Here is a 12,671-nt window from a genome sequence, read left to right as displayed (position 1 = left end):
GAGTAACAATTCTACAACAGCACAGAAAATCAGCATCATCATTTACAACTTCTTCTGTTATCTACCAGGGATAATCCAAGAAAAGGGGAGAATGTGGAACTTCTTTGGAGTTTAGTTGCACAGAAAGGCAGTAGTCAGGCTAAGCTTTAGTGGACAGTGGAGGCCTCCTGCATTAGTCGCAGCTCACTGTTTTTCACCTGCTTTTCACCACCTGATGAAACTTCCTCAGTAAGTCTGACTGTGTCGTACTGTGAAACATGACGTAGTGTTTTGAAACTAGAAAAGCCTTTGCCACCAGCACAGAGAATACAGCTTAATATTGACATCTTTACCTGATGGCATTTTCAACTAGAAAACATGCATTTCTCTCCTCACTCTATCTACATTTGTGTTGCTGGCTGTGTGAATTACAAGTGACTTGTTCTCATGCTGAGAACATGACTTGTTGTGACTCACCATGATGAAAGAAAATAGCAAATATTTCTCTTTAAAAAGAAAAATGACAAAAACAGCAACAGAGCATGATTTGGATAAGTAATTGAATCTGATTACTTGTTTTTAATAGAAATGGACTAGATTAGTCCTTATTAAAAAAAGGTCATATTAGAGTAACGTGTCCCTAAGGAATGAATTACTGTCAGGTTCTGTGTCTTCCCCATTTATTTTGTTAGTCTTTTTCTTTATTTTTGTTTCGAATGAGTTTTCTTTATCATGGGTGGAACCGTTGTTCCACCTGGTGTCCACCAGATGGCACCTGCACTCTCAACCCCTGAGAAGCTGCTGGGTGCAACCCGTACTCACACCTGCGACTCGTTTAGGAGGCGTGGACTACGGATATAAGCAGCAGCACCTCTTCGTCTCATCGCCTGAGTGTTTGCTTACCTCGGTAACCTTCGTTCCAGAAATAGGCCTTCTGTGATCTGCTCCAGACTAACCCCTTGTTGTCTTCCTCGTCAGATTATTCTGCCGCCTCCTCGTTGCTCTGGTGTGATCCATCTTTGCTGGGTTCTGAGTGAGTGTGCCTCTCCCCCTCTTCGTGGATCATCAGCCTCCTGTGTGTTTCCCCGACGCTGCCGGTGGTACCGGCCAGACGCCGCCCCTCGTGTGTACCTACCTCCTGTGTCCTCCCTCGACGCTGTCGGTGTTACCGGTCAGACGCCACCCCTTGTGTGTGTGCGTTTATCCCCCGTCGTTGATCCTTCTCCGGTGGATTCCCCTTCGGGACGCGACGGGTCTGGAGACCCACGCCCAAATCCCCCGGAGAACTACTCTGACGGACCTAGTTCCAGGTCGTCCCCGTTCAGTAGAGCTGCCTGACCGCTCTCCTTCGGGCTCACTACCTACGCTCCACTCCGTCCTCATCACCTCCCTTCCAAGTAAGCATTCGTCAGTTAGTTCCCGGAAATCACCGTTGATCACCCTAACTACGACCCGGTCCTCTGATCCAGTATTCACTATCTCCTCCCTGTTCTTTCAATAAACCATCATTGTATTTCACTCGCCTGTCTGACTGTGTTCTTGCATGTGGGTTCGTAAGCTAAATCCCATCATGACAGAACACTCAGGCCAAATCACGACCTCCACAGATGCAATCAGACGGGCTATTTCTGATCAACACGCCCTCATCCAGTCTCACGACGCAGCTCTAAGAGAGCCAAGTAATCGCCAAGCTGTAACAAACCGCCAGCTAACTGAACTCTCTGACTTTTTACAGAATTCCGCTCAACAGAGCTCTAACCGCTCCTCAGCCTCCCCGTCGGCTCAACCAGCAGCCCCGGATCCACCCGGCCATTCCGGGTTTTCGGAGATCCGCCCGACTACTCCTGAAAGATTTTTAGGTGAAATTAAGAAGATTCAAGGATTTATTCTCCAATGTACAATAGTATTCAACCATTCACCTCACCTCATATCACCCCATGATGATGCTAAAATATCATACCTGTTATCCCTGTTGACGGGCCGAGCCCTAGAGTGGGCGGAAGCCAGGTTTTTCACGGCATCTAATTACGGATGCACATACCCCGAATTCTTAGCTGAGTTTAAACAAGTGTTTTGTCAGGAGACCGAAAAGACGGCAGCTTCTAGAGAATTACATGGGCTAAAGCAGGGTAAAAGGAGTGTTTCTGACTTTGCCATTGATTTCCGGATCAAAGCCGCTGCTTCAGGCTGGAACCCCGTGGCCCTAAAGAGTGCCTATTTTCATGGGCTTAGCGAACAGCTCAAGGACGAACTGGCCACTTTGGACGAACCACAGTCACTAGATGACTTCATTAAGCTAACCATAAGATTAGACAATCGCATCCGTGCCAGGGTCAAGGAACGGTTCCACCAAGGCTCACCCCCACGCTTGGCTAGAACCAGCGCTCGCTCTGCCAACCCGCAGACATCATCGCCTCCTCCTGTTCCTGAACCCGAACCCATGCAACTGGGACACACCAGACTCTCACCCGAGGAACGTCAAAGGAGGATGCGCGCTCGTCTCTGCCTGTACTGTGGTGAGCCGGATCATGTTATTGCCAACTGTCCCGTCTGTTTAAACCCGCTGGTCCGGCAGTAAGAGCGAGGAAACTGCCGGAACCCACCACAACCAAACCCCGCCTCACTATACCGGTCACTCTCTTCCATGATCATGACTCACTTTCCCTGTCTGCACTTATCGACTCTGGCTGTGAACAGAACCTTATTAGTTCTGAGGTAGTCACCCAGTTTTCCATCCAGACCGAACCCTTACCGGTGCCTCTTCGGGTCTCAGCTCTGGACGGAAGGAGCCTGCCACAGGTTACCCACCAAACCAAACCTCTGATTTCAGGTAACCACACTGAGGAAGTAGTTTTTTTTGTCTTCCCCTCATCTAGCTCTCCAGTTGTTCTGGGATTTAACTGGCTGATCACACACAATCCTCACATTGATTGGGTAGAGGCCAGGATTTGTTCCTGGTCCTCTAGTTGCCACTCTACTTGTCTTCGATCCGCCGTCCCCTCACCGGCCATGGTTCCAGTTCAGGCCGATGTGGATCCCCCGGATGCCTCCAACATCCCCTGTGAGTACCATGATTTAATGGCAGTGTTTAGTAAAGAGAAGGCTCTGTCTCTGCCACCCCACAGGCCCTATGATTGTGCCATAGACCTCCTGCCTGGGGCGCCCTTGCCTAACAGTAGGCTGTATAACATCTCCAGAGCCGAGAGACAATCCATGGAGGAATACATCAATAAGTCCCTTGCAGCCGGCATCATCCGCACCTCGTCGTCCCCTCTGGGGGCAGGGTTCTTCTTTGTGGGAAAGAAGGACGGGACCCTGTATAGACTATAGAGGGCTAAATCCAATCACGGTAAAAAATAAGTACCCGTTACCTCTGCTCTCCTCAGCCTTTGAACTCGTCCAGGGGGCCACCATATTCACTAAATTAGATTTAAGGAACGCTTATCACCTCCTCCGTATCAGAGAGGGTGATGAATGGAAGACCGCGTTTAAGACACCAATGGGTCATTATGAGTATCTGGTTATGCCTTTTGGCTTGTCCAACGCCCCATCCTTTTTTCAGGCGCTAGTGAATGAGGTCCTCCGGGACTTTATCAATGTTTTTGTGTTCGTCTACCTCGACGACATATTGATCTATTCTAAGTCCCTCATTGAGCACCAGAAACATGTTCGTCAGGTCCTACAACGACTACTGGAGAACAAGCTCTATGTAAAAGCAGAGAAGTGCGAGTTCCACCGCCCATCAGTAACCTTCCTCGGTTACGTCCTTGAGAGCGGTCAGGTGAGAGCAGCCGAGGACAAGATTAAGGCAGTCCTGGACTGGCCCCAACCCGAAACCCGTAAGCAGCTACAACGCTTCCTTGGATTTGTTAACTTCTACAGAAGGTTTATTCGTAATTACAGCCAAACTGCTTCCCCCCTGACAACTCTCACCTCCACTAAGAAGGTGTTTTGTTGGACCCCGCAAGCCGAGGCAGCCTTCATGGAGCTAAAGAATCGGTTTGCCAGGGCCCCTATCCTCATCCAGCCTGACCCCAGTAAACAGTTTGTGGTAGAGGTAGACGCCTCTGACACCGGGGTCGGGGCAGTACTCTCGCAAACCACGGAGACCGATCAGAAACTGCATCCTTGTGCCTTTTTCTCCCGCAGACTCTCTTCCGCGGAAAGAAATTACAACGTGGGTGACAGGGAGCTACTGGCCATAAAATTAGCCCTGGAAGAATGGCGTCACTGGTTGGAGGGAGCTGAGCACCCGGTAGTGGTTTGGACCGACCATAAGAACTTGGCGTACCTCCAGGCTGCCAAGAGATCCAATCCACACCAGTCACGCTGGTCCCTGTTTTTCTCTCGCTTTAACCTCTCCATTTCCTACCGTCCAGGGTCCAAGAATATTAAACCCGACGCCCTATCCAGGATTTACTCCCCCGACGACGCTGACGAGGTCCCGGCCCCCATCCTTCCTCCTAGCTGTACGGTAGTAGTGGTCACCTGGAAGATCGAGGACCTCATACGTAAAGCACAACGAGCCGCTCCCCCACCAGAAGCCTGCCCGCCAGGTAAAATGTATGTACCTCCTGCTGTTCGTTCCCGTTTTCTCCAGTGGGTCCATGCATCCAAGTTCTCGGCCCACCCTGGCATCAGTCGCGCTATAGGCCTAATCAACCGCAGGTTCTGGTGGGAATCTATCCATAACGACGTCAAGGAGTATGTTTCCGCCTGCGCCGTCTGCGCACGGAACAAACTACTACAACCATTACCCATCCCAGGCGCCCGTGGTCCCACATCGCCGTCGACTTTGTCACCGGGCTTCCCACGTCTAGAGGTATGACCACCATCTTTACAATCATTGACCGTTTTTCTAAGGCCTGCCACCTCATCCCTCTCAAAAAATTACCCACTGCAGCCCAGACGGCCATGCTCCTCATAAAGCACGTTTTCAGACTCCACGGTATACCCCGAGAAATCTTGTCCAACCGTGGACCCCAGTTTATTTCTCAGGTCTGGCGCCAATTCTGCTCCGCTCTGGGGGCCAAAGTGGCCCTCAGCTCCGGCTACCACCCTCAAACTAATGGCCAAACTGAACGGATGAATCAGGAGTTGGAAGCCACCTTGCGGTGCCTCACCTCTACCAACCCTGATGACTGGGCCCAACACCTGAAGTGGATAGAGTATGCACACAACAGCCACATTTCCTCCGCCACTGGTCTCTCGCCCTTCGAAATAGTTCTGGGTTATCAGCCACCACTCCTACCCTCCGACGAAGCTAGTACCTCGGTCACCTCGGTCCAGCACCACATCCGCAAGGCCCATAGATCTGGAATGACGCCATCACCACCCTCAACAACACCTCCGCCGTTATCAAGAGACTAGCTGACCGGCGACGGACCCCTGCCCCGACATACTCCGTGGGACAGAAGGTATGGCTATCGACTCATGATATACCTCTCAAGTCCATGTCAAAGAAACTGTCCCCCAGATTTATTGGTCCTTTCGAGATCCAGACGCTGGTGGGACCCTCGGCGGTGCGGCTCCGACTTCCCCGTTCCCTACGAGTCCATCCGACCTTCCACGTGTCCCAGATTAAACCTGCCCTCTCCAGCATCGGGACGCGACGGGTCTGGAGACCCACGTCCGGACCCCCCGGAGAACTACTCTGACGGACCTAGTTCCAGGTTGTCCCCGTTCAGTGGAGCTACCTGACCGCTCTCCTTCGGGCTCACTACCTACACTCCACTCCGTCCTCATCACCTTCCTTCCAAGTAAGCATTCGTCAGTTAGTTCCCGGAAATCACCGTTGATCACCCTAACTCTGTGTCTCCTGTCGACAGTAAGACGACCCGGTCCGCTGATCCAGTATTCACTATCTCCTCCCTGTTCTTTCAATAAACCATCATTGTATTTCACTCGCCTGTCTGACTGTGTTCTTGCATGTGGGTTCGTAAGCTAAATCCCATCATGACAATTACTGGCATCATTGATCGTGGTCTCTGAACTCGTTCTAAAACAGACAGCAAGATTACTGAAAGAACTAGCTAGTAATGCCATTTCACCACCTATTTATTTACGTCTAAATTCCCTGTTTGATCTGCAATTCAAAGTCCTCATATATAAAGCTTGTAATAACATGATGGTATCTGTACATTAGCATTTCTGTCTTAACGTAGATGCTTGGATGTTTAGTTTTTATTTCTCAGGCTCCCCTCCTGCAAAACCAGTTTTGTGTAGTTTACAGAACATATTTATGCTCTTAATCTCGAAAGAGGGAGCATGTGACCCCTGACCTGGCCTCACTTCACTGGCTGCCTGTATATATTTTAGGATTCATTTTATAATTCTTATGTTTGTTTCTAAATCGTTACATAATCTTGCCCCGGCTTACCTCTCTGAGCTTCTTCACCCCTACATACCCTATCGGTCTCTCAGGTCAGCAGATCAGCTGCTCCTGGAGGTACAGAGATCCAGAAGGAAGCTCAGAGGGGACAGGGCTTCTCTGTCATGGGCCCAAAGTTATGGAACGACCTGCCTTTGCAGGTCAGAGAGGCCCCTTCACTGTCCACTTTTAAAGCTCGTCTTAAAACTCATCTATTTTACTTGGCTTTTAACACCAGCGGGATCTAGTTTTAAATTGTGTATTTTTGTTTTTATCTTTTTAATTATGTTGTGTTTTAACTTTGTATCAGCTGTGGTTGTTTTAAAGTACTTTATAAATAAAGTTGGTTTGGTTTAATCTATATTGTAAGATATATAATTTTCTTTTGATAAAACCCATTGTCAGTATCAAACAATTTTTGGATATATTGCTATTGTTCAGGACTGTTGGATGAACTCAGATGAAACAGAATCTAGTTTCCAATTACTGTCAAGCAACATTCATAAATATAATAATACAATTTAAACATTGACACTGTTACTTTGCCAGATCACCCAAAGCATAAAACAAACCCAGGCAAACAGAGTGGAAATAAATGAGTCTTTAATGATGAAAAAAACCTCCAAAAATTACAGACAATAATTAACATGCATTGTAATCCAAAGACACAAGGACTTAGGAAACATTTACAGGAGCAAACAAGAAGATCTGGAAAACAGAGAGGATGTATAGAGGGACAGTGATAACTGGATGGGAGACACAGGAATGATTTCTGGTGTTCAGCAGTGGTGAGGAATTAACCAACAATTGGTTACCTAACAGAATTACCAAGAAAACATGAAGATATCTGAAACAATAGCAAAAATATGGTCAAATTCAAAAGTAAGTAGAAATTTTTAACATAAGTCCACAAAAATACGAAACGGAGACAAAATATACCAAACCAAAATCCTTCAAATCATGACTCCTTACAGCCGCCATGAGTCTTCACAAGCACACATATACTTTTAAACTTAAGAAAATTCACTTATACCGTGTTTAGAAATATATCCTAAGCTTTATTCTTCTATCAATTTCAATTATTTTTATATTGAAACCATTCCATCATCCACAAAATGGAGAACAGCAGGGTTGTCAGTCGACTCATTTGATCTTACTGAAACCATCCTAATCCCATCACCCTCCTGGTTTGTCTCCACATATCGATGCAAAGTGCTGTAGAAGTGATCTTTGGTGCTAAACTTATATAATAAGGAAATTTTCTCCCAGTCCTTGTTGGAGGGAGTGGTGATGTTTGCAGGTTCCATCTGGTTGAAAAAGCTCTTTAGGTTTCTCTCAGCAAGATCTTTAGCGTGTTTATTGGTGTATAAATCCATGAGCTCACTTTCCTCCTGAGCATATGCCCTCCAGAACTTGAGTTGATGGTGGCTGATGGGCGAATTGCAGCGAGCCAGGCAGATGATCAGTAAACTGGACAACATGATGAAGGTGATGACAAGCCAACCTAGAATCTGTTGTAACCATCAAAATAAAAAGATAATTTATTACTATGGCCATTTACCATTAGTATTAAAGACTACAATCTACTGCAAAAAAGCACCAAATTACACAAAAAAGAAGGAATGATCTAATTTGAACAATCTCTGGATCACATACAGGTGGCAATGTAAATTATTTAGGAGCTGGTACATTATCAATCAATCAAGTTTATTTGTATAGCACATTTCAGAAACAAAGCATTTCAAAGTGATAGACAAAATTTCATTAAGCTTTGTGAAAATTCAGGTATTTTTAATAAGTCAATGAGTAAAAATCGGTAACCTCATTGCAAAATTTTTCATAACATAAACAACCTACTGAGAAAAAATACTTAATGTATTGATGTTAGAACACTGCAAAGTACTACTGACAATATCAGCTGTTTGTTGTCAAACAGCACAGCAGGGTAAGCCGATGTAAACTATCTTCAGAACAATAAAGCTTGGATCAAAACAAAAAGCTCTTCTAATGTAAATGTATTTATATAGCACATTTTCAGCAACAAGGCAATACAGAGTGCTTTACATTAATTAAAAGGAAATACAAACAAAATAACACACCAAATGAAAGAGCAAAACAAGAGAAAAAGAATCTAATGTTGATCTAAAGTATGTGAACTAGGTGCGCCTATTCAGGGTTGCTAAATATCCTCTGGTCTAATTCCCAGGGGTGAAAGTAAGGGGGTACAGCAGGGTACTGTACCCCTAAAAGGTTTAGTGGGGGTACACAGTACCTGCAAGAGAGAGTCAATATATATATATAGGAACAACATCAGACATCTCAGTCCAGAAATGTGCAGTTCTAGGCACAGCCAAGATACTGGAGGAGAACCTCAAGCTCCCAGGCCTCTGGTAGAGGACCTGAGCTCAGAGGATGAAACAGACCACCCGCGGAGGGTGAGAAGGGAATTTTTTTATATATATATATATATATATATATATATATATATATATATATATATATATATATATATATATATATCTTTTTTTTGTCATAGTACCCCCAAGAATTTAAAACTACTTTCACCCCTGCTAATTCCATTTCCAGGTTGGAAGACAGGAGTCTAAAAAGTAGTCTCGATTCAAAAGTTTCCTCTGGGCTTCTGGTCTCTGCATCTAAATAGTGAGTACTCTATAGTTTCTGAAAAAATAAGCTAAAGAATGAGTAATCTAATTCCTTTTCTGGGTTAAAAGTGAGTACTCCACAGTTTCTAAATAACTGATAGAATTTAGCTATTCATCTTTAAATTATTAAGTTTGTTTTAAGTCCTTCAATATCAACTTCAAAAGTGCTTTACTGTGTGTCTGATGTATTTTGTACTAAAACATCCTTGTTCTTCATCCAGTGACGTAATTAGAGGTAGGTAGAGCATCCAGAAACTGAGCTCCAATAAGAGTAGTGATAACTCCAAATAATATTACTCAAGCAGAAATAGAGACTCCATGATCCTCTCACATCCATCCTTTGGAGCTACCGTCTGACCACAGACCAGCCAAACTCTAACCATTAGCAAGTCTCTATAATCAGCCCTGAAAGGTTTTATATCAAAAGCCAATTAGAAGGCTAAATCTGGCATTCTGGACTTTTCTACTTTTATAAGTCATAACCTGTAAGACTAATTTTTAAATGTTTAAACAGACTTGCATCTAACCCATTAAGTGATTGTATACAGAAATTGCAGGTCAGCAGTAGATCTACCAGAGCAGCTTTACATAGATATTATAAGGTTCCACTCCATAGACCCATTTTTGCTCAAAGTGCTCCATCTGTTGCACAGTGGCAAAGTTGGTAGAGCTGTTGCCTTGCAGCAAGAAGGTTCTGGGTTCGATTCCCGGCCCCGGTCTTTCTGCATGGAGTCTCCATGTTCTCCCTGTGCATGGTGGGTTTTCTCCAGGTACTCCGGTTTCCTCCCACAGACCAAAAACATGACTGTCAGGTTAATTGGCCTCACCAAATTGCCCCTAGGTGTGAGTGTGTGTGTGCATGGTTGTGTGTCCTGTGTGTCTCTGTGTTGCCCTATGACAGACTGGCGACATGTCCAGGGTGACCCCGCCTCTCGCCCGAAACGATAGCTGGAGATGGGCACCAGCAACCCTCCTGACCCCACTAAGGGACAAGGGTGCAAGAAAATGGATGGATGGATGGATGGATGGATGGATGGATGGATGGATGGATGGATGGTGCTCCATCTGTGAGAGGATCTGCAGTTTGGATCTCACTTCCTGCCAATTTAAAGTCTGTAGCCAGTTTTAATATGTTAAAAAAACAAACAGAACTGTATCCACTCTTAATGTTTTTATGTTTCATTGTTTTATATGCATGACTGTGTTGTGTTGTGTAGTGGGAAAATGTTAGGGTTACTTAAGGTTACTATGATTCTTGTGTGAAGCATGAGCTCTTGAAAAAGGACTTCTGAAGGACTTTAGTTTCTCTGGCCTTAACATTACAAAGAAGTCGTTGGGTTGTTTCTTTATCTCTCTTGGCTCCTTTAAAGGAGCAATATTATGTAAAATCTACTTTTTTAGCTCTACATTGTGTTATAATCTTATTCCCTAGTAAAAAAACATACCTGGAGTGTTACTTTGATTCTTTCATGCATGTTTAAGAAATCCTTTCATCTCACATGGCAGCTGTGCATAACATCTGATTGGAAATACTATCACCTTCAAGGTGCAGCTACTCTCAGGGCTGCAGTTTCCAAGCTTCTACCTCACAGAGCAGCCCTCCCTCACGGCTCCCTGCTCTGCTCCTTCAGACTAGCCAAGCATCTGGTGGAGCTGCACATCTGCTGATCTCATACCAGTTACTTCTCAGTGCAACGTTGGTAACAATGTTGTTAAAGGGTTAATAGAAAAGTCATGTTGTGATGACTTCCTGAAGACAGAGTTTCAGTATTTAAAGAGTACAGAATCACATCAAAACAGGAAGTAACATTTCTTTTAAGTCATATTTGATATATTCAGCATTTTTATGACAACTGAATGTGACAGTTACTTGATTATGCTATGAAATGGTACTATGTGCCTGGAAACATAATTCTGCCCCTTTGAAACAACTTCTACAGTTTTTTCTTTCTTTTTTTTTTAAGGTTTCTCAAGTAAATGTAGACAGATACTACACTCCTGTGATTAGCCATCCATCTATTAAAGACACTAAATAGTTTGCAGTGTAAACATGTTGTCAAATCAACACAGCTAAAGGTTAAATTTATACAAAAACAAATATAGTTGTTCACATGTTTTCTTGTAGGGAGAACAATTTTAACTAACGATATTTGAATTCCATATTTCTTCATCCTAAAATAGCTGCAAATGCTGATTTTTACACAAATCATTAACTATTTGATAGTCTAACAAACATTTGCAGTGTTTCCAGACAAAGATTTCTGTGCTGCTCAGTACCAAGTTAACAAATTAAGAATGCTGAAGTCTTTAATGCTGTGATGACTAAAGATGTAGATGGGATCACATCAGAAAACTGCTTACCTGAGACTGAGATCTTAATGTACGCAGAACCTCCTCATTACGTTTATCACAAGGAAGCATGTGAAGTTTCTTTGCACAGTCCAACTCAGAATTCATATCTTTGCACAAATACTGGTTGTAAACACTCACATTGGTTCCAGTCATTGCACACTCATAATAGTTACCATTAAGCAGAGCAACAGCAAACCAGGTGGACGGTGCCACCAGGGCTGTGGAACTGATTTGGAAGAAAGCTGTGCAAGTGGCGGCCAGGTTTTTCCAACAACACAACTTTGCCCTGTTGTGCCAAAGACCAGTAAACAATATCCACATCTTTTTGCTGAGAATATAACCTAGCAGCAGCAAAGCTAATGCTGGAACCAACAGGAAGACCAAGCCATACAGGAAGTTCAGCTCATTGCAGGGACACTTGAATGCCACTGAGGAGAAGATCTGCTCGCCTCCAGCTGTCAACAGAGCAACCAACCCAAAACCAAGGTTGGTCTGCTTGCTGGCAATATTCAGAATCGTCTTAAACCTATCCATTGGTAGCTGCTGGGTGACAGAGAGAGCGAGCTGAAATAAACGTTGCAGTTTCACTTCCACCCCGTATGTCTAAATGGCACCACCACAAATGTTGTCATTTCCTGGAACTCTTAATGTCAGTCGTGGGTTTAACTTGCTTTCTGAGCTTTGTAGCCAGTAAACAAAATTTCAGTTTGTACCTGATATTGAGATTCAACTCCATGTGTGTCTCCAGTTACCTAAAGCGATCAAATGTCACACTCCTCAATGCTGGTTATAAATAAACCACTGGCATCAGTGCGTCTTTTCATTAGCTGTCACAGATGGGGAGTGTGGAACATTCTGGAACAAGTTATCCACAGAGAACCCCACACAGTTACTGTTCTATGTAAGAAAACCATCCTCAAGACCCAGTAAAATGAAAATACTGTCAGTATGAACTCTTTTGTTGGATCATATTGACATTGAGATAGCCTCTGTCCATTCGTGTGTCTTTTTATGTTGGGTGTGTGTGTGTGTGTGTGTGTGTGTGTGTGTGCGTGTGTGTGTGTGTGTGTGTGTGTGTGTGTGTGTGTGTGTGTGTGTGTGTGTGTGTGTGTGTGTGTGTATGTGTGTGTGTGCATAAAGGGTGGGAATATTTGTGTCTCTGTGTACCCATTCCTCTGTCAGGTCAAGACTTTTGCTACGTTTACACTGCAGGTTTTAATACTCAAGTCTGATTTTTGTTCAAATCTGAATTTTATTGCGTAGTTGTTCATATTTCCAAATTTATGCAATTTGTATGTGATCTCCTT

At 44.4% G+C, this 12,671-nt stretch overlaps 1 protein-coding gene and 1 long non-coding RNA gene across 2 annotated transcripts; one reads left to right on the top strand and one right to left on the bottom strand.

The window, feature by feature from the left end:
- The first annotated feature begins 802 nt into the window (after window positions 1-802).
- Window positions 803-6,710, top strand: LOC145547602 (uncharacterized). Its single transcript, XR_014083897.1, has 3 exons — window positions 803-886; window positions 958-1,376; window positions 5,808-6,710. It is a non-coding gene; the product is annotated as an uncharacterized LOC145547602 (long non-coding RNA).
- A 225-nt stretch (window positions 6,711-6,935) lies between these two features.
- Window positions 6,936-12,071, bottom strand: calhm6 (calcium homeostasis modulator family member 6). The gene is made up of 2 exons (XM_008432807.3): window positions 11,374-12,071; window positions 6,936-7,860 (listed from the first exon to the last, which is right to left on the bottom strand). The coding sequence occupies exons 1-2, from the start codon at window positions 11,896-11,898 to the stop codon at window positions 7,435-7,437; spliced, it is 951 nt and encodes a 316-aa protein (XP_008431029.1). The 5' UTR covers window positions 11,899-12,071; the 3' UTR covers window positions 6,936-7,434.
- Between the last annotated feature and the right edge of the window lie 600 nt (window positions 12,072-12,671).

The sequence above is a fragment of the Poecilia reticulata genome, chromosome 16 (assembly GCF_904066995.2).
Source record: "Poecilia reticulata chromosome 16, P_reticulata-male-v2, whole genome shotgun sequence".
Taxonomy (NCBI): Eukaryota; Metazoa; Chordata; class Actinopteri; order Cyprinodontiformes; family Poeciliidae; genus Poecilia; species Poecilia reticulata.
This window is presented reverse-complemented; position numbering and strand designations above follow the sequence as displayed.